Source organism: Mycteria americana, chromosome 13, assembly GCF_035582795.1.
Source record: "Mycteria americana isolate JAX WOST 10 ecotype Jacksonville Zoo and Gardens chromosome 13, USCA_MyAme_1.0, whole genome shotgun sequence".
Taxonomy (NCBI): domain Eukaryota; kingdom Metazoa; phylum Chordata; class Aves; order Ciconiiformes; family Ciconiidae; genus Mycteria; species Mycteria americana.
The window spans coordinates 11,394,966-11,417,426 of record NC_134377.1 but is presented as its reverse complement, the minus strand read 5'-3'; the positions used below and the strand labels follow the sequence as shown (position 1 = coordinate 11,417,426).

Below are 22,461 nucleotides of genomic sequence, written 5' to 3'. Positions count from 1 at the left end.
ACTTTTTTTAGGCAAGTTCTGAAGAACTGGGATACTATTTCAACATATGGTTGAACAATTCAGGAACACAAACAACAGTTTCTGAAAGTTAGTAAAAACATCCCCAAAACAACTTCCATAAAACACCAAATGGAGAGGACAAAAGTATAAAATTGCATCATTTCCCCCCTTTTAAGTGTCTTAATTGATTAAGGTTCACTGTTGAAACATTCCATGTATTTTGACTTTTAAGACACTATGGTCTTTCTCCTGCTTTATTAGGATGCTCTAATTTCATCAGGCTAGGGTAGAAATATTATCAAATTCAACAGATGTAACTTACCACACTGCTATGAAAACATCTCTGATTCAAAATACACCATACATGTTTTTTTACCATCAAAAGGAAAAAGGAATAAGTATTAATTCGTTTGTCAAAAAAACATTAAGTGTTAGCAACTATTTTCTTTAACTGTTTCAACATTACATATTCTTACGGGTACAGTTATTTAAACCACTTTTCTTAATGAGATCTTTAGCCTCTTAAAGAGTCAGTTATCTTAAAGCCCCCTCTCTTGCCCCAAAATAAGCTTGTGTCCTCTAATTTAGAGGACACACCATTGTGTGAATATTTACTAACACACTGAGGCAACTGAAACTTCCTACATGAAGTATGGGTATCACCATAAGGTTTAAGAATTGAAATGAGTAGGTTTAGATAACACATATGGGATGCTACTTACTTTGATCAACCAGAACTGAGCATTGTTTCTGCTGGGGTACAGTAATAGTTAAAACTTACTCCTGAACAGAATGGACTGCTTCTATTTAGAAGTACAGTTGTTGCAGCACAATTGGTTTTTTATATTAAACTTCCTTAACACGAGCTCAGCTTAGCTCCTCTTCCCCCCCTTGCATGCATACAATCTAGTCTTCCTATTGTGTTTGATTTCCTTAGACCATCAGAAACTCAATTCTTCTTCCGTAATAATGGGTTTTAAGTATTTAACACTTCCTGTACAGGGTATAATAAAATGCTACCAAAAATCAGAAGCTCTACAAAACAGGAAGATTGAGTCCATCTGTGCTTTCATACAAGGCCAAGAGTGTCAAATTGTCAAAATTGTAAGAGTGACTATGAAATATATTTTAAGTCTGAATTTCCACACCAAACCAGTAAGATAGATTTATTTTGCAACAAGACAAAGATTATCATAGCACTAGTCCATTCAGTTTTAACCATACTAGTAAAACAGCATTTGCTTTTACTGCCAAGATGACAGAACAATATATTTGAATACATTCATTCTTTGCATTTAGGATGCATGCTACAGATTAGACAATGTTCATGAAATAGGCTTCTCTATCATATGCTGTTCTGCATTCTGGACAGACAGAAAATATCCACGGAGCTTACTGTGCAGCATATGCAGAAGTGTGATTATCCTAACCTAAGAACTGTTAGAGGTAGAAGTTAAAAAAATTTCAGACAAAACACTTATATGTATTGCATTTCGATCAACGAAAACCAAAAATACAGAAAAAGCTTAAGCTTTCTGGGAGCAAAATATTTTAAGGTCAGAACTGAGCATTATATTGAGAAAAACTGATACACTGTATTAAACAGTACATAAGACTTGAACTATTCCTATTTCATTTCTTCTTGTCCTGCAAAACCATACTTCTAAGTGTCATTCCCTCTGAAGAGGGCACCAGAACATTAAATAATATGTGCCAATGGACAGGTACCCTGTCTATAAGCCTGCACTTATTTCTAATCTGAATTTGTCTAGCTTTAGCTTTTAATCAGTGGATTATTTATATCACTGTCTTCTAGATTGAAAACTCTTGTGATCAGCCTATAAAAATATCTAATAGCAGAAACAAACTGGTAAGCTAAGCTTCAACTTTTGCCAGATCAGGTAGAGAACAACATCTTCACACCAAAGCTGAAGTCCTATTTCCAAGTTAGGCTCCATTTGGGTAACACAAGAACAAACAGTAAGAATTCTGGAAGTGCAGCGTAACTCCAAGTGCAGGTTTTCTTTAGCCTTAAAAATCGCTTGCTTTGCCAGGGTGATATGGTATTAACAGAACATTATCTTGATGTTCAAGCATTTTGTTCAGTACTATTTTGTGCTTATAATAAAACCCTGCTGCAGTACTGGTTCTAATCAGAATATAGAACATCAGATATGTTCTGAATTCAAACAATTAAAACAGAATTAGTTTCACTATTTTTACTTAACAGTTTGGCAACTCTGCAGGAAAACGCTACAAGAATTGGGAAAAAAAATGGAGATGTGTTTCATAGGTTTTCAAACATGTATTGAAAGTGACACAAGTTTAGGCTGTGCCATGACTTGAACCTCATGTAACTCCAGACTTCAGTGGAGTATGGAATGGAGTTTGGACTGTGTCTGGTTATCTCAAAACTGCCTCTGATGTGTTAGAGTTTGGCAGCCAAAATGCTCACTGAAGCCCAGATTTATGCACTGCTCATACATACATTTATTAACCACTGATCTTACTTCCATATTTTTTCTGGTTCAAAAGCAGTACTCTACGGAAAAACCAAAATACATGCTTAAGATATAAAAACCAAACCCAACAACTTGCACTAGGTAAGAAAAAAAAATAGTTGCATTCAACTTTTTTCCAAATCAAGAGATGCTCTCAGCAGTATGCTTTTAGGACAGTAGGTCAACATTTTGGACTTCAGTCTTACTCCATCCTTTTCATTATTTTTTTTCCAATCTCAATACTTTTCCCAAAAAAGTAAACCTGCATCTCTAGTACTAAGTCTGAAAAACAATTCTAGTTATTAGAAGAGTAATACAGGCACAAGGACCCAGATGTTTTCGAGCAAGATCTGCAACATCAATGTTTGTTGCTAATACTATCAGGGAGAACCTGTAGCTCTTCATAACCATACTGGAGTTTGACATAATTCACCTTAAGAATCTTCCTTCCCAATCTTCTTCACTCCAAAATTTATCTTCCCTTAATTATAAGGTATCTATGCTTTAGGAAGAGTCTTGAAGCGCTCTGCAGTCAGAATTAAAAGCCTCAGAAAGTAGTTCTTGCATACTTTATGCCAGGTATAAACTTAAAACTAAGTCTTCTGGAATACACACTAATTTAATAAGCAACAGCTTCAGGGAACTCTGTGTTTATTTTTAAGCTGTTGAGCACTTACAGATATAATAACGGATTACAAGAACCATCATTCAGCATTTCAGGGAAAACAGGCACTACTGTGATTCCAGTTTGGTCACTTACAGATTAAAACAAATGAACATTCATTTATTACATTACAGAAAGTCAGATATGCTGTTATCTAAAATAGATCATTTTACACAGGCAAATACAACAGAAGTTCATTTCTGTTCCCAAATGTGCTTATTTAAAAATAAATTATTTGCATCCAGTTTATCCCAATTTGTTAGACTGGACTTCATACAAAACTTCTAAGAACTTAGGCCATACTGTTTTAAGTTTCTCTTTAAAATGTTACTTTAACCAAGGCAAACAAAAACTCAACTAAAACAAAGGACATCTTTAATCTATTAAGATAGCCACTAGTTACAAATTTATGGAGTGCATCCTCCAATAAGCTTAAGCTTTTACAGCAGCATGATAATCCATTTTAAAGATAGGCAAACTGAAAAGCCATTTGAGGACAGCATCTGGATTTTTTTTCAGTTCATCAATTCTAAGAAACAGTGCAGCTTAGTAACCCTTATACACTACAGTTCAGAGAACTACGCCCACCAGAGGTCTGTAAGCAAATATAAGGCATACATCCCAAACCTGTAACCCCAACTTCATCCCAAAGAGTTCCTACTGATTGTACAGTATCTTTTCCACCATCTCGCTTAAGTGGTGAAAAAGTGGACATGGAAGTGGACATGGAAGAAAGTCTTCCTAACACATACAGTTAGGAAATTCATGTCTGCCCAGTCTCTGAGCAAACACAGACTACAGTGTCTGCTAATACACCCGCAAAATGTTAGTGTAGCATTTATGCTGAATTTGTTAGCTACCAGGCATAAGGACTAGTAACTGCTCATCAAGTGTTCTGCAGTATCTGTATGCACACTAATCCCCAAGAGACACGTAAGACAGTAGGTTATCTACCACTTGAGGGATAATCTAATTCAGGTTACTCCATATTTACTGCAAGGTGACAATGCAGACCTGCAGTTTCCCCCTATTACTTCAAGTCAAATGAACCAGCATCCATTTCCTCTGTTGACAGATCAATTAAAGAAAATATCTTTCAGGAGCTTTATTTTAGAAGGCCACGAGACAGACTGAATAGCCTATATAACAAACATAGTCGAACTCTACAAATAGCCTAAGGAGCCAGAATAAAAAGTAATAATATAAACCATTATTGCACTGTCTTTGGGTTACGCTAAGCCGACCAGGTTATTTTTAATGGGTTCAAAACTACTGAAAATATCAAACGATTTTGGAAATAGTTCAATGTTACTTATTCTCAGGGAACTCTTGCAATGTAAAGAGGTAAATACACTTCCCCCAAACGGCAATACCAATCTACCAATTCCTACAACGAAGAGTCATCTCTGTGTCAGACCCACATACAGCTACTTCAAAATAACAAAGCTGTTGTAGCATTAAATACAACTATTTTGTAATGGAAGACCTGTAGAAAGTTGTTCAAAATTAGATATCAGCATAGGGGAGAAACCTATCACCTGGTTATTTATGCCACTCGCTTGAAAGATATTTGCCTGGACACACAAATGTCATTGGCACTTTGCCTAGAATTCCATACCCAGATATGTATCCTAGTATGAAGTGCTCTGTCACTTCCCTACATGGTCATCTTTTTGCAAACACCATGTCAAAGGCCATCGCAGTACTCTTACACTTGAGGCACAGGCATGCACACAGTCCCTCTCACCTCCAGGTCTTGACACTAACGCTGGTACATAGTGTATTGCTCTTCTCCACTTGCTCAGTAGCTTTTCTGAGTTTGATTACAATTAAAATTTCATCATTGGCTATCTACGAGTTAGAATTTATTGTTTCAGTATCAGAGTTCGTATTACACTGAAGTACTTATTTCTGTATTAAACATCCACATGATTTACACTTAATTACCTTCACTTGAAGCTGCAGTTCATCATATTTGCCAATATAATAAAAATATGATGAGTGCTTATGACTAGCTTGGGACTGTTTGACCCACCAGTTTAAGCAAGTATTTTAACCAGCATGGGCTTCTACAGTCAGTCAACAAGCTAGACCACCTATCTTAAAGGACAGTCATAAAAGTTGAATAATTTTTGTTTCTCTACATGACCATACCAGTTTTTAACTTCATCCTTTAAAAAAAAAAAATCAGTTCTACACATGTTGGACTATCAGACACTGTTCTACCAGCAGATTTTAAAGTAATGCAATAGTAACCCTATGAAAAATAGGATACTATGTTTGTTAAAGACAGCCTAGTGTTATACTATGCTAGTCAGCAATTTATTTCCAATTAATTTCTCTCCTTCAGACATAGGCCTTTTAACGAGATGGCACAAGTAATTGATTTTATTGATACTGACAATATACAGCAAGGTCAGTAAAAGCCCACACATCCCCCAGGTGTTTCACATATAAATTTAGCTTTGTCTTTTTCTGTAAGATGAAAATGCAATCTCTACCTCTTCTGAAATAGCAAAGAATCAAGCAGAAAATTTTCTGTGCTCTAGACACCTGGCAAAGCAGCAAAATCCAGCATTTTTCCTTAGTGAGATACCCCAAACCAGTACAAAATACATAGTCATCAACTTGCAATTCTACCAATACTGCTTTGAAGTACCAAAAAACACAACCCCAGTGTATTCCCATGATATAAACTGCTTCCAAAACTACCATTCTATTGCTGACATTTAAAAACAGGATTAAAGATTTGGACTAGACATCTACTGCAGAATTTGTAATTTATACAGTTCTGTTTGCTTCAAAAGGATGCAGAAAACCTCAGCTGCTTAAACAAAATCTCACTGCGGAACTCATATTTGACTGTACAGTGCAGTAATAGTGAGTCAAAACAGCAGAGTAAGTGACAAGGTATCGTAATTCACCCTTTATTTCTGCTATCAGCACTTTGTATTTGTACTTGTTCCTCACCAACAGATGTTAAGAGGAAACTAGCTTCAGCCTTCATGAGAGTCACACTCTGAATTACCCTAGCCAGGGCTGCTGTAGCTGAATCATCCTATGCACAAAACAGAGGCTCGAGACAGGGCTCAGCAAATGTTAAAGTTTCTCAAGGAATGAAAGCTGGGCAGACAGCCAACACCAACTTCATTTTGAGTGCATACTCTGCCTGTCTGCTAATTAAAATAGGAGGGTAGTCAAGTTTAAGGGTATATATTTATCCCCTCTTGAGACGGCTACCACCTTTAAAAGCAAAGTGACACTAGTGGAAAGAAAGTTTGATGTACACTCTAAATCGTTCTCAAAGGAACAATTACTCAGTTAACAGTTGATAACGACCTATGAAATATGAGTATGCAATCACTGCTGACACTTAACAAGAACCACCTAGTTTTATCTGGGAAGGAATAGAAAACATTAAAGTCACTGACAAGGCCAGTTTAGAGAAAGAGTTATTAGTATGCCATTATCACCAGAATGAAGGAGTTTTAGCTGAAAATATATGATACTTCTATTTTTGCACTCCTTCCAAATAAAGATACACCTTTTAGGGCAAATCTAGGTTATTAGAAAGCTTGATGCAAAAGTCCAATCTTTTAAGACTGGTACTTCAAATGCTTACACCAGAGAAAGAGGAAGCTCTACTTTGTATAGTTAATCTATTTGTGGTCTCCTATACAGCAATAGGCAAAAGAAGCAATAAAGAATTATGAAAGGTGAGGAAACAATTATGTCACACGCCGCCTCATACTAGCTGAGAGGACAGAGGAAGACATTTGTAAAGAGAAGTTGAAAGGCATTGCTACTACAAGTGCAAGAGTTGGGAAAAAAACCTTTAGATGAAATTATCCTTCCTTAGATAAAAAACAGTGTGATTAAAATAAATCTCTGCATTCCAGAACCTAAGGAAACTGAACACATTTAAAAGCAAGGAAAAGAGTATTTTGTGATAGAAAACAGACAAGTTAAGACACTCTGAAACCAGACTTTAGAAAATAAATTTTTAGAGTGTTAAAAACCTGTACTCCAATTAAGATGCTTTGCTTTTAGACCTACCAATTAAACTAAGCGGCAATTTGAAAAACAATCCCCTCAGTGCAAATGCACATTTAAGGTAATTACAGACAAACAGAAGCAAGATTGTTCGTAAGTGAAGCATATACTTAGGCGTCTTTGAAAACTCCCCCCAGGGCCTCGAATCATTAAGACAAGGCCCCCACAACAATTTTACAATAATATGCTAATACACGTGTACATAAGTAAGTCTTACCTGCCACTTCTACAATATCACCTGGGACAATGTCTCTTGCTTTAATCCTCTGTACACTTTTTCGGTCTTGTCGATATACTTTGCCCATTTCTGGTTCATATTCTTTAAGAGCTTCAATAGCATTTTCAGCATTTCTTTCCTAAAAGACAGCAAAAATGTGCAATTTTAAAAGCCCTCAAGGAATAATATGTATGTCAGACCTGATTTTTCAAATGCATTACCATATGAATACTACTGACTCAGCTCAGCTACATTTATTAATACAGAAAATTATGTGATCCCTCCCCTTATGAGGTTGCTGACTGGAAATCATTACAACATAATTCAGATACTAGTGGGCATTTAGAACCTAGAAGTTGTTTATTCAAACCCTGCAGCATTTCCCGTCAAGAATATCCACTGTGTCTTGTTACAGGGAGGCCACACAAAGACTTCTACGTAACATATGGATGCTTTTTGACATAAGAAAAGCACCAAGCAGAATTAAGACTCATGGATATAGTCTTGTCTCAACTGTACCTTACTAGCTGGAGCAGCTTAGGCTCAGACTGGACTAGCACTACTGAATTTCACTTACTGAGAGAAATCAACGGTCAAGTTAAGACAAAGCTCGAACAGCATACTATCAACTTCATTTCAGCAAATCAAGTCACACTAAAGTGAAAATAAAGCATACAGACTAGAAACTTCCCCAGAGTTTCTTAAACTTAGACGAATCCCCACACATGACAACCTTTTTATTTCCACTAACACTAGCACAGCAGCTTCCCTATCTAAAGTGCAGTTCTGTCAGCTAAGCACTACCAGAGATTGCTATCAACATCATGATGCCACCTAGATAAAGGACAACATAAGAAACCAACAGCTTATCAGTACTCCTTCTCTAGCTCTTTGAGAAGTAACTTATTTTCCATTTTCCAGCCTATTGGCAAGTACAATCATATAGTCCTGATTATTATAGATAATGGTAAGGCTGCACACAGTTTTTAGAATGTCTGCGCTTCAAATATGTACCAGCCTTTCCAGATAATAAAAACTTCCTCCTGCATGTCTTAAAGCAGAAACCTAATCTTCAGAAATTCAAAGGTTGAGGTACTAGGTACTTCCACATAACAATGCAGCTGAAAACCAGCATTACCAAAACTACCTTGAAGGACTAATGTTTACGTGGCACAGCCCAGTGCCAGGCAGTGCAGAGATACCAGCGCAGACCTATAGCTATAATTAATACTAGCCTCATATTCCACCAAGTAAATTAATTCTGCTTCTCAGCACAGTAATGCTGATACTGCTTTTCTGTGGATTAACTAAGAGTTAACATTAGGCAAAACCTTAAAGGCACAAAAGAAAGTCCCACAAATGGAAGGTTAGTTAAACAGAACTTTTCCTTCAAAAAGGAGAAATAAGAAAGAATTAAGCAAGATTCAGCTAGGACAGCCATCTTAGTGTGTTAGGCTCTACCTTTTGTTCCCAGTTTGCTTGAAGTTATGGTAGTTAGACTATCTTGCCAACCACTGAAGTACTAGCAGATGGCACTTTGGGAAAAGGGCACGTGAGAGGAAAAGTTGAGGAGGGCAGAGCTAAGGCAATGACTCAGGTGCTCACATCTAGTGCCTGTAGAAACAGATACATTTATGGGTGGAGACTATGTACTGTGACTTATTTTCCATGCCCATTAAAAGAAGGGAATGAGTCATTTAATCTGTACAGCAATTCTGTTTCACAGTTAAGTTTGCTGCATGTACAGAGAGAGAGAGAGAGGTATTCTTTGCACACTATCACATCCAAAAAAAAATTGGTTATTTCCTACAACAGGGTATACAACTACAAAAGGAAATCCCCAAACTATACAGATAGCTTTTACATTTCATACTTACAATTACTACATGCAGAATTCTAACTTAAAGTTTCAAGTTTAAAGATTAATTCTTGCACAATTGTTTTATGAAGACTTGAATAGCAAATGACAGTTAAGGGGGCAATGCTATCATCCCTTGATCGACATTACCTCTGCCCTCCATACCAGCTCTAGCAGTTGCACAGCAAGCTGGGTACTGCTAAAAATTGAACTTTGAGGGTTAGTCTTCAACCAGCATACTTGTGCTAGCACAAAGCAGAGCACAGGAATGTGCAGCACTGCCACTCAATGCCACTTCTGGTGGCTTCCAGTATGTAGGCTCTTTTTTTAACCTGTTAATAGGGGTCCTCCTCTTAATTTTTGTTGTTATTTTGGACAGTTTGAGGTTGGTTTTGGGTTTTGTTTGTTTGTTTGTTTTGGGTTTTTTTAAAGCATGAAACCTAACTTGCTAAGATAGCAAGTAATTATGTCATATTACCACCACCCCTTTAAAAAAAAAAAAAAAAGACCACCAAAACCAACTTTACAAAGAACTTGTTACCCTAAAAATCCTAGAATACTTTTTATCTGCAGAAAACCAATTCTAATAAAACATGCTCTGAAGTGATGAAATTAATAAACTAAAGTTATATGAACAATTTTGTTTTGGCATCTTAAGAAGTGTTAGAATGTTACTGCCGATACAATTTATTAAAAGCTATCTAATTAATCTCGCTGATAACGTAGGAAAAATTTCATTGTATTTAGATGTTGTTTTCAGAAGAAACTTCTACCTTTTGATCAACATGCAGTCTTTAGATGTACACTTAATAGGTACTATAGTAATTGAATAGGAAGATTAATACTGTATTAAATGTATTAATAAATGTACTAAAACATAGCATTTGTCCCAAGAGAAAACAGACAAGAAACTAGATTACAATTGTTCCATCCTTTGTTCCTTAGCTGGGACAAACCCCCTTTTTTCGCAAGCCGATCCAATTGATTGTTTCTTAGCTTTGCAAGACGTGATTTATTTCCTGAATTGAGGCCTTCATTCTGGACTGCCTAGTTCATATGTTCACCAGTGTGTGGCCAAACACACTGATGGGCACTTTGCCTTTTTGGCAATACTTCTGAAGCTTTCATTTTACCTTTAAGTCAACACTTTCTGTCCAGAAGTGTTATGGTATGTTGACTCTCAGGAATCAAAAGTTAGCAACACCTATTACTTACATTGTATGAAGCACCTGACACTACACTGTACAGTCTTTCCTCTTAAACAAAAAATCCCCAAAACATTTGTGATTTGATATTGTAAAAATATCTGCATACCTGCCACACGCCCACAATTGCATTGGCTACTAATATAAGTAAGATTACAAAAGGCTCTACAAATGCTGTGATTGTTTCTTCACCTTCTTCAAACCAGGCCAGGACCTGTAAGAGAAACACAATGATTTAAATTACTGATTTACACAAACACCTTGCAAACTTAAGACCCAGTAAATTTCAGCTTGAGGTACAACTGCTTAGACTTGAGCAATTTTTGAAACCCCTCAATCTTCCAAGTTGTAGTTTCGTACTTGATGAATGAGTTGGCAATATGCAATGGAAAAGGAGAAAAAGAATCTTTAGTAAAGTAGTACAATGTTCATTTCCAAGGCTGCTCTTCTTTTAAAGGCACAAGCTATTTATTTGGGAAACATACTGCTACTTTTGCTTCACAAATGAAAGCAGAAGTTGTGACAACAGCTATGGCAGTGAAAAGTTTCAAAAAATCTTTCATTACTGTCTAAAACAGGATGCATACCCATCAGTCTGACTACTTAGAGCACTAAAATCTTGCCAGAATCTGAACTTTAACGGAGTTAATTGTTCTTTACCAGTAACTTAGACACACAAATGAAAACAGCTTTACAAGTTTTCCATAAGTAGATACGAAAAATAAGCATCTACTGAATTTAAATACAAGTAGTGTCTTATTGAAGCATCTAAGTTAATTGTATAGTTACATCTTAAGTTGAATTCTGAGCTGAGTAGCTGACAAAACTCAAGTTAAAACTGGATTTTTAAAAGTAAAGCAACTTGAGGACTTGCATAAAAAGGCTCCACATAGATTTATTTTAATTCATTTGCTTTAGAATTACACTCTAGTTTTAAGCTTCTGCCATTCACTTGACTTGAACAGGTATATGTCAGGGCCTCTGCAGAGTTCTGTAGTAACTGAAGAAAAGTCAAACTAACATGACCAGAGAGGAAGAGCTTTTTTGTCAACATGTTGAGCAACAGGAAGCCTGGAAAGTGACAGTAAATAGGAACAACGTGTTGAGATAATTAGGGCTGGTAGTCAGGCAACAGCACTCTGAATCACTAGAAGACTGCAGCGAGCAAACCGTTACTGAAAGCAAGCACCGTAATTCCACCAACATGCTGCTTAGAGCTATTGCTCAATTGTGAAACACTCCAGGATGTTAAAAGGAAGGAGCAGCAGCATGAAAGCCTCAAGCAGAAAACAGACTGTCAAGGAAATTCAAGGCAACAACAAATTTTATTACAAAAGGATAAATTTGTAAGATCCAGGTTATGATTAATAAGACTGAAACATTCCAATTGGCAACACAACGTTTTGAGGGTCTGTGTAATCCCTCGGGAGATTTAGATAGGACCTCTTACTCTCTCTACATCTCTCTCTTTCTTCCCTCCTCCCACACCACTAATCTCCAATCCCCAGTAACAACTTCTGTCATTTGACCTGCCAGAGCAGTCATACAGTCAACACCGTAGTCTTCACTCCATGCATTGCCCCTTACATCACAGACAGCTTTTACTCTGCACCAGCACTGCTGTCTCCAGTGGAGCTACAGAAATGGCTAATGGTACATTTCTAGTTTTCTTAGCGTATACAAGGTCACACACCGCCACCAGAAAAGCTGCTTAGTATTTGTTTCTTCCCTCCCTTTCTTTATTGGAATTCTGTAGAGCCCATTTTGCTTCCAACAAAGCAAGTAAATTCAATCATTTTGCGATGTTCTGAACAGAGCAGGCACCTACAAGGTTAACTGGAACAAAACATCTGCTTCACACAATGCTAGACCATAATCTTTTCAGACTGAAGACCACGTGTGCTGTAAAATAATGTTGAGAAAGCCTGCAACTTTAAGAGGTAAGGAAAGTGGCTACAAGCACAGCAAGATCCAAGTATGTCAAGGAGAACCAAAATTAAGTTTTCAACAAGCCATATTTTCTTTCAACAAGCCATTATTTCAAAGAGAGCAGATGAACTCAGATTAGAGATTCTGACAGAACAGATCTGATGTTTTAGATCTTGACTGTTGTTTTTTTGGCAAAATTATCAATCTGTGACCAGATTAAAATGAAGTATCTAGTTAATCCTGAAAGCCAGCAACACACATTTCTCCCCAAAAGTTTCCACACAATTACTAACAGTGGAATGATCTAAGCCCTGGTTCTAGAACGTTTCAGTAAATATAGACATATAAATAACAGAATACATTATGAGTTCTTGGTTTTATTATAGCAGACTACAGCTATATTAACACTCCATTTAGGACACACGTGATACACAACACATTGCTGTAACAGGTCAGGTTCATTATTTGATAGTAGCCTGAAGTAAAAACAAAACCACAGTAAAAACCGAAGAGAACGTAGAACAAGGAATACAAGTATTTAACTAAGTGTTTTTAGCAACAACAGATCATATGCTGAAGCCTGGTAGAGACTAGACAATTCTTGTCCAAGACATTGAGTCCTTGTCAAAAAGTTTCCATTAGCACACTTTTAAGACCCTGGAGAGGTTTACAATGAGAGATCTTTTATTTGACTACTACTCAGAAGGGCCCCACCGTATTTCAGCCCTAATCACTTTAAGACTCACATGTAGAACAGCTTAATTTCCAGGTCATTGATCTCCAATGTACTGTTCAGGCAGTATGGTCAATAAGTAGAGTTACCATATATTTAAGAGGCTTAAAAGAGTAGGGAAAAAAAAGAGTAAGATAATTGCTCAAGAGAAACGCAAGTCTGAAAATACAAGGGAAATTAATAGCAAGACATAAAAGTCCCATATCAACAGCCGACGTAAGCAGCTTAAAGGACAACTTTCATTCAGCATATTTGCTTTAGGGCTGCTAGAGCTATGGCTTGCAGAAGCCTATTTTAATCAAAGCCTAATGGGGTGGACCTGCAGGACACTAAGCCAAAAAATACACAACGACAGGCAAATAGCACTTAGTTTTCATGGTTATTTGTAAAAAGGGGGCAGAGGTACAATGCAGAAGTCAGCCAGCAATGAAGTGAAGTGACTACTGATGAAAACAGCTAGAAGAACAGAAGTGTCCTTACAGCTTTTTGCATTTCTACAAGTTCAGTAACTCTGTATTGTAAGGTAAATTATGGAGGCAAGTTGTCTCAGCTGACTATTTATCATGAAGTAACAAAATCAGAATTAGAGTAAAGAATGGACATTTCAAGGTAGAATTCTGTTGCCCAGCAGGCTGTACCTGCTTACCACTAACAGAGGAAAAGCAAACAGTTTGTTGCCAGCAACCCAACAAGGTTTTTTTGTTTGTTCTTCATTTTGGCAATGGAAACTTAGAAGCAAGCTGGGAGAGTAAAATCTCACCGTAACAAGAAGCAGCCCTGGACTAATTAAAGCAGGTCATGTAAAACCATGGACTGCTTTTAAGAGAGCTTTCTTCTCATACAATACTGTGAATTAAGATTGGACTAATTAATATTATTATTATTATAAATATGATTATTAGTTATGACTAATTAAGATTGGACTAATTTAATATTAATGTGAATTAATATTTTGGACAGAGTACTAACTACTGCTCAGAAACCCCTCTTTTAGTGATTTTCTTTTTCAATACAAATTAGCTTAAAATTAAGCAGATGCAAACTGTTTTAGTAGTCCTGATACTTGTTCCATGTCAGTTATACTAAACACCAGGAAATACTGAAGAAAAACCTCCCCATTTTAGTTCCATTATTCAGTAGACTTTTTTCTAATTTGCTACCCAAGGTGAGGGCGGGGGGATCTCAACCACAGATATAAGTACAAAATTAAGAACTTTACTGAGTTAGCAGATTGTAAGCACCCATCAGATATGCTACTCCATATTTCTGAAAACAAACACATTCCTGTGATTAGTATAGCAATAAGGAAAAAAATAAAGATATATAGAACAGTTTAATTACTACAAAGTAAAATGGAATCACAATTGCTTCTCACAGTTTATTCACCCCTAACCATCAGTTGGTATCTCGGGTGCTATTGAGCAATCCGAGTTTAGCTAAAAGCATGCCAGTGTAATGTACTACAGCAATCCTTATCTTGTGCCACACGCTCCCTCCTAGTGACCTTAACAGGTAGCTTTTGGGGTGATTTCTGGGCAAAGCCTGCAACATTTTTACTGACACATCTTACTCCAAGAGTAGCTTTGTACACCTTTTAACACAGATTTGGCTGTACACATGTTAAATTACAGGTTATAATAATCTCTGGACTAAATCACAATATATTGTTTTAATCTAAACATGGATATCCGCTAGTAGAAAACATTCCCAGAACATTCACTTCTAAGTCAGCTGAGAAATCAAAGAAATAATTGAGGGGAAAGAAAAAAGAAAAGAAAGGAGGAATGCTCTTAGGATGCTGTATTTAACTACCTTTTTAATACTTAAGGTTTTGGTAGAGTTTATAGTTTATGCTGCATATTGTAGAAGAAAATTCACTGTAAGTGTGACGCAGAGATAAGACTGCATGGTTAAGCATATATCACTGTTTAAAGTATATACGCTTTACCAAAGAATTATTCTACATCAGATACACAGGTAACATCTTGCAACTTGTCATTTACACAGCAAAACAAGCTGTTCTTTTACGTAAATACTGTTGATTTGAGTAGATGCTCCAGAAGTAGCAAGAAGTAAAAGCCATAGTTCATGGAAAATTAAATATCCTCTTACTTGCACCTAGAAAGTTGAGCTATGAAGGCCCTCGAACTGCTGAGATACACTCTACAGGTTTATTTCTGCATAGGCTTCACAGATTCCACACAACACCAAGACAAGGCCCAAGCCTATGCATAGATCCATTTACTCATCATCAGAAATTATTTGTATCGTTTCTCTTCAAAAGCCATACTTAAGGCCAAGAAAAATACTGAAGAAACAACAGTGTAAGAATTTAAGCTGTTACTAACTAGGCACATCTGTAACAGCAGTTCTGACTTGGAATGTAGGACACTATCTACAGCCAACAGGCAACATATGACCCCTACAATCAGCCAGGGTGACACAGATTCAGCTGTTAGTCTGATTTACTTTCCTGACACATACCTGACAGGGAGTGTGGGAGTAGAGGACACAAAAGGCACTTTGAACACAGAAGTTTACATTGTATGTAAAAGGGGATGTTTCTGCACAAAAATCTGATGTTAGAAGATGCAAAAAAAAAAAAAAAAAAAAAAAAAATCAATGTTAAAGATGGCTGTTTCTCTGCAGTCAGTCATAACGGTAAGAATCTAATGTGATTTATGATCACAACACAATTACCAGAAAAGCTTCCATGACACAAAGCAATAATCTATACACCTCAAGATCCTCTCTCATACCTGAATCTTCAACGTGTTTTTTTTAAGTTGACAATGTACAGCTGGTAAAGAACACTGCTACATTCACTGCCCTAACAGCACCTATGCCTTTCCTGAAAGCACACATAGATCTGCTACCACTAGCACAAAGTACATACTCTATTCGATTGTCAGAAAAACCAAATTCAAATTAGAGTAAGTTTTCAGTGACACGCTAAAAAAAAAACCACCCTTAAAAAAAATTAAGTCAGTGCTATATATTCATGCCCAATTCCAACACTCAGCCCCCCCACTAGTAACTCAAAAGACTTGGGGGCTTCTGGGGTCATTTGTTCGTAAGCCACCTTTTCCCATCCCTTGTCATTCAAAGGAAACTATTTATTTGAGCATCTTGACAAATACACCAGGCCTCCAAGTCTTCAGCTGAAAATTATTTCAAACAGGAGCCATTATCCAACCTTACTTTCTATTGGTACGCTATACAGTGTCCTACTTTCTACTCAAGTGCTGCAGTTTACAGTCTATCAAACAATAAATCATAGTAAAAAGCAGTCACTGAAGTGAGAATCAGCACTTCCCTGAGTTCCACAGTATGATTCTGTGGGATCTGACACTGCCCCCAAGAAAGCCAGAAGTCTTGACTCATTAAAGAGCAGCTCTCAACGGTATTACTCAATATCCAAAACCAACGCAAATTTAACTGACTCCATTTTAAGTCTAATTATCCATTTCAAGATCTCTACTGTACTGGGAGTTTTGCACGCCTTGCAACAGTATGAATGGAAAAACTGAATATCTAAGGCTTGTAAGACATAGCATAATAAACGCACTGAAGTTAAGCTCTAGTGTTAAGTTGTTCTATCGGAAGATGACTTAGCATAATTTGTAATCTCAGCATTACGTATAATTCCAGTTTTTAATGTAATATTTTCAAGTGTTCTCAAGGAACAGTTAGTGTCTACAAGCCTAACCCAGCTACATACTCTATTCAAACGTTTTCAGGAACACCAGAATTTAGGTGACATTAATTACATCCAATTTTTGCAGCAATACAGTCTTTATATCAACATACTCAACAGTTCTTTATAGCTACTACAGAAGTCTCTAATACGCTTTCATAAAGAAGAGTGTTAAAACCTAAGAAAAACAGACAACAGACGATCACCTGAGCAGGGAAAAAGGCAGAAACAAACAGAAAGGGGAAGTGCTTTTAAAAAGTACCAAAATTATAATAAATTCTAGTTTTTTCTTTCACATTTCATCAAAAAGATAAAATCTTTACTACTAACATCAATTTATAGTGGGTATCCATAACTCTTAAATAGGAGACAGAAAAGGCAGAGCAGTACCCCAAGGTCATACACCATGCCAGCTGCACAGAAGCAGAGAACCTAGATCTATCCCACACTCCATTAGACTACAGTCTCCTCTTAATTAGACAGGAAAATTAAGCATACTGAAAAAAGAAACTGAATTCAGTTACTAATCAAGTTTTCAAAGAGGGCTTGGCAGTGTTTGTTATATGACCTCTGTCAGTCTGGTATCACGCTTACTCAGATTCAGCAATAAAAGCTTAAAGTTTGCTGAATTTGATTTTTCACTTACTTCGTTATAATAAAAACAAATAGTGTACCTTGGCATGAAAGGCTAACAAACTTCTGTACTGTCATTTATCTCATGAGATGAGAAACATTCCTGACTTTTCAGGAACAAAAATACATCCCATTCTCACCCTCTGGGAGGGGAAAATGGGAAAGAAGAGAAAAAAAGCTTTTGAATGACCTGTTTATTCAATCTTCTATAGCCAGCCTGATTTCCTTCCCAGGAAACAGAGGAGTGAGTAAGGCACGTTTGTCTCCGTGGTCAAGATCAATGCCACCAATCATTGCTCAGCTGGTAATGGTATATGCATACCAAAACCCAAAGCGCTTTGAAAGGTGTCAGCGCAGGGATGCCTGAAACCTCTCTTGGTGGAGGATCAGCAACACAGTATATATACTGCAGCAGCCACAACAGTGCAACCCTTCCCCCATTAAACAGAACAGCTTCAGAGTACATTCTCCTCTGCTCATCCTAATTAGCTTGCCCTTAGCTAAAGAGTCATCACAATTTCCACTCCCCCCAAGAGCTGCAGCATTGATTTTTTTAAAGTAGTTAATTACAACTCCAGGGCAAAGTCTACTACAGACTTTTACTCCTACCTAAACAGTTTAATATTCTGCACACTTTTGTTTCTGTTGTCCAGCTCCCCAAGACATACAGCTTTCATCTTCCTTCTATACTTTGCCTTTACTCAGTTTTCCAGTTTTTCAGCAAACACATACCCTTTACACATTATGTAGAAAGATTGCCTAAACATGCTTTAAAAAAAAAAAAGTTAAAAAGTGTTCTTGTTCTTTTAATCCTGTATGCAAAGCAAGATGTCCATTTAATGACTAGACTATCCAAAGGTCAGTTACCAAATTTGGTCAACAATGGTGCCATCACAGCCGTCATCATTCTTGTCACTGTCAAAAGCAACAACTGTCACCTTGCTATTATCAGGAAGGGAAGGCAACTGGAATATTCGCCATGTAAATTCTATTTACAGTCTGCATTGCATCCAAAAATGTCTTCCAATGATTATACATTGAGCTCGATAACGATTAACTCAAAGGCAAGAAGAACGTCCAGTTAAACACTTACTTACTCAAGGTTAGTTTTCAAAGCCAACAAAAGCATTGGGAAATCCCACCTCAAATAGGCAAACTGGGTTGAATGAGAAGCACTTTTAAAAATACCTGCCTAGTGTACTTACGTACTTATGACTCATGCAATGAAAGATTCCCTCAAATTTTGCTTTCTAGCATACAGAAACCTCTTCACAAGGCAACTAATTTAAGAGATAGCAATTTACTTCACAACTTATACTTCTACCTTTTGAGAAACAGAATAACTTCAGTATGTACAGTTCCTATATCCTGGAACATCTGTCATTCTGCGATACAGAAGCCTATGAAATTAAGAAAAAGATTCATACTTACAAAAGATATGCAAGCTGCCAGCAATAAAATTCTAACTAGTAAGTCTTCAAATTGTTCAATCACAAGCTCAAGTAAGGTTTTTCCTGCAATATGTAAACAAAGCCATTTAGCACATGAAAAAAAAAAAAAAGATGAATTATCAACAAGAATTAGATTTCGTGAACATGCTTACCTTCCTCAGCCGGTAACTCTGTCAGTGGAAGATTTTTCCAGGAAGCATGTCAAAGAAAAGAAATCATTGAGGAAACACATTAGAGCATTATATGGCATCCACCAGATATTATTCATGAGTTACACACTCAACTGGGTTGGATTTGACAGACATACTGAAAGCCCCATTAAGGTGGCTCTTTTTGTCAGAGCAACTGAATAGGCCCGATAGTTTTGTATTTTAAGACACATACAGGTTAGCCGGAACGTGCTAAGGGTTACGATTCAGCCAAGTCATCACTCCAGCCAGCTGTGGGACTTCTGCTGTTGCTGCACACAAAGGGTCAGAGAGGCTCAAAATGCTTTTCAGACGCTTTCTGACAAAGGTTTTCCTCCACATTCACTTAAAAAACCCAAACCACCAAACTTGGTTCAAAATATTTCAAATTCTTTCCTACGTTTTAAGGATATTTTCTTATTTCTGCTCTCCCTTTTATTTCCCCACAACTAGATTTAGTAATTCAAGAGGCAGAAAAGCAGTGTTAAAGCTAAAAAAAAAAACCAAACCCCACCGTATAATCTTCTCACAGCTTTTCATTTTTACACAACTGCATGGGAGTTCAAAAGGGACTAGGAAGGCCAAGCAATAAGGATTAAAAAAAAGAAACACCTTATCGGCTGAATTCTGTGCCCCGACTCGAGAGAAGAATGTAAAATAAGGGACAGAAAGGCACTGAAAAGCAGGGAAAAATGAAGGTCAAGACGGACAAAAAAAAAAACCCACAGCGCTTCATTTCAGAATGGAAAAAGATTTCCCACCGTTAAGGTGAAAGGAAACGGAGGTGACATCCTCCTTCCCAAAGCAGCCCTGTGAGCTTGGGGTATGAAAGAAACCCACGAGGTGGAGTTCAAGTCAGCCATCTTCTCTCCCTCGCTCCTATTCCGGGTCCTGTAAGAGATGCCGGCTTTGCAAATACACACACGACAGGCCTTGAAACAGGGCCCCGAGAAGGATGAGCGAAAAAGAAAATGGGGTGGAAAAGGGAGCGGGGGAGGGGGGGAAGACGACGAGTGCCAGCGACAGCATCCCCGCGGTGGAGGGAGGCGGGCGGCGTGGGGCCGGTTCACCTACCGTTGGAGCCCCATTTCTCCTTCAGCTTCTTGACTTGCTCTAGGCTGAGCCCGGTGCTTTCGTTGACGCCGAAATAAGCCAAAACTTCCTCCACAGTCTTTGTGTGCGCGTTCTCCATGGCTGGGGCAGGGAGCAGCAAATGGTGCCTCGCCTCTTCCTCCTCCTCAGCGGCGGCGGGCGCGGCGGCGAGCCCCCTCCTCAGCCCCTCGCTCTCTCCCACACCGCCCCCGTGCTATCACCATAGACCCTCTCCCGCAACAGAGAGGAGCCCCCGAGCCCACCTCAGCGCCTCACTCTTCCCGAAGGAGGCAGGAGGCAGAAAAAAAAATTAAAAATAAAACAGAAAAAAGAAGGGAAAGCCGCCGGAAAAAAAAGCCCCCGCCCCCCTCCCACCCCACACGCCCCCGGAGGGAGCCGAGCCGCCTCTCCGGCGGGGATGAGCGGGGCTCCAGGCGCGCCCCGGCCCCGGGCGGGCGGCTGAGGAGAAGGAGGAGAGAGGCGCGAATCCCCGAAGCCGCTGTCGCCTCAGGGGCGCGGGAGGGCGTGCGTGGGGCTCGGCGGGTGCTTGCGCGGGGATGGGCCGCGTCCAGGTGGCCGAGCGGCCTCTCCGTTCGCCTCACCAGGCTCCGAGCCGCCCCCGCAGAGGGCGATAACGGCACGCCTCACCCCGCTCGCCTCCAGAAGCGGGGGGGAAGAAAAAGGCGCAGTTGCCCCGCTGCCCGCTTCGCCTCCGCCGGGAAGGGTCGGAATCGCTCCCCCCCGCCCAGCAGCCCGATCCTCCCCTCGCCGGCCCAGGCCGCTGTCGCCGTCACGGCTTGGGCTCGCCCGCCCCCCCCGCGCCCGGCCTCGCCGCTGTGCTCCCGCTCGCTCCGGTCGCGCACCGGCGGCGGCTGCTCTAATGTAACTTATGGGAGCTGGGCCGCCCGGGCCCCTCTCGCCGCCGCGGCATGTGGACGCCGCTCATTGGCGGGGCGCGCGGCGCGGGGCGGGGGGAAGGCGCGGCCCCGCCCGCGGCGCTGAGGCGGTGGCAGCGGCGCCTGGCGCGGCCCTGCGCAGCGCGGCCGCCCGCCCTCGGCTCGGAGGAGGAGGAGGAGGAGGAGGAGGCGGAGGCGGGTGATGCAGGCCTCATGCGGCGGCGGGAGCGCTTCCGCTCCGCCGTGGGAGAGGCCCGCAGGTGGGGTGGCCGCTTTCCCGCCCCCCTGCCCCGGCGTGAACCGCCGCGGCCGCCCTCTGTCCCGGCCTCAACCCGCGCCTGGTGGCTGAGGGGGAGCGGGGCTGCCCTGGCGGCAGCGCGCGCCGACTGAGGGGAGCTGCCCGCCGCCCGGAGTGCGCCCTGTCGCGATAAGGGCCTCAGGGCAGAGGTTTGGCGCGGAGCTGCCCCGGCGCATATCGTGACAGGAGCATCGGCCTGCCTGTGGGGGCTGCCCTCGATTCTGTCGTGACAGGAGCCTTATCCAGCCAAAGGGTGAGTGTGTGGCTGCCCACACCTCTGTCGTGACAGGCGCCTCATCCAGCCAAAGGGTGAGTGTGTGGCTGCCCCTGCCTCTGTCGTGACAGGAGCCTCATCCAGCCAGGATCGCGCCAGAGGAGAGAAGTGAGGGCTGTGCGCCTCCATGCTAGCACTGAAGGGGTTCGTTCCCCAGAGGTCCTGCCCCTGCTCCGCGGCCTGCGCTGACACCGAGCAACGTCTTTTGCACAACTTCCCTGATTCCCATTGCAGCCGTCGCACCCTGCCCCGCCAGCATAACAGTGACACGCACGCTCAGCCCTGGCTTGCCCAGAGATAACGTAAGGAGGTATAAACTGCACAGTGTGATTTCAGCAGCGTGTGTGGTGTGAGATACCAGCTTTCCTCAGCACAGTATCTCAGTAACTGACACAGACTCACAAACCAATATAGAACACAGAAAACTGACTGGTACAGCCATCCTACCCAATAATTCACAGAAACTTCAATGGAGACAATACAGAGAGACCAGCACCAACCAACATTAATGACACCTGCAATACATGCACAACACATAGCAAGCAATTCAGTACACAATATAAATACCTTCCCTTAAAAACACTTGGTGCCAAGTGATGTTCTTGTATATGCGTGTGCAAATATAAAAGCTGATCTCTACATGTGTGCTGGCTTACATAAATGCAGATCCTACATACAATCTGCATATCCATCAGTGTTACAAACCGCGCGCAGTACCACGCTATGAGAAACTATGTCTGATCTGGAAGGAAAATATCTTAGCCTTACCTCT

General features: G+C 40.0%; 1 protein-coding gene and 1 long non-coding RNA gene across 4 annotated transcripts in view; one reads left to right on the top strand and one right to left on the bottom strand.

The window, feature by feature from the left end:
* Nucleotides 1–21,095, bottom strand: part of ATP2A2 (ATPase sarcoplasmic/endoplasmic reticulum Ca2+ transporting 2) — a 44,441-nt gene extending 23,346 nt beyond the window's left edge. Inside the window, exons 1-5 of the mRNA XM_075515902.1 lie at nucleotides 20,204–21,095; nucleotides 19,094–19,111; nucleotides 18,922–19,004; nucleotides 10,608–10,712; nucleotides 7,436–7,574 (exon numbers count right to left, since the gene is read on the bottom strand). Of these exons, the coding sequence (XP_075372017.1) occupies nucleotides 7,436–7,574; nucleotides 10,608–10,712; nucleotides 18,922–19,004; nucleotides 19,094–19,111; nucleotides 20,204–20,321 (463 nt within the window). The 5' untranslated portion in view covers nucleotides 20,322–21,095. The remainder of the gene's footprint in view (nucleotides 1–7,435; nucleotides 7,575–10,607; nucleotides 10,713–18,921; nucleotides 19,005–19,093; nucleotides 19,112–20,203) is intronic.
* A 140-nt stretch (nucleotides 21,096–21,235) lies between these two features.
* The window catches only part of LOC142416405 (uncharacterized), a 31,847-nt gene continuing 30,621 nt past the window's right edge, over nucleotides 21,236–22,461 (top strand). For all 3 annotated transcript variants that reach the window (XR_012777714.1, XR_012777715.1, XR_012777713.1), the window contains exon 1: nucleotides 21,236–21,668. This is a non-coding gene — a long non-coding RNA (uncharacterized LOC142416405). The remainder of the gene's footprint in view (nucleotides 21,669–22,461) is intronic.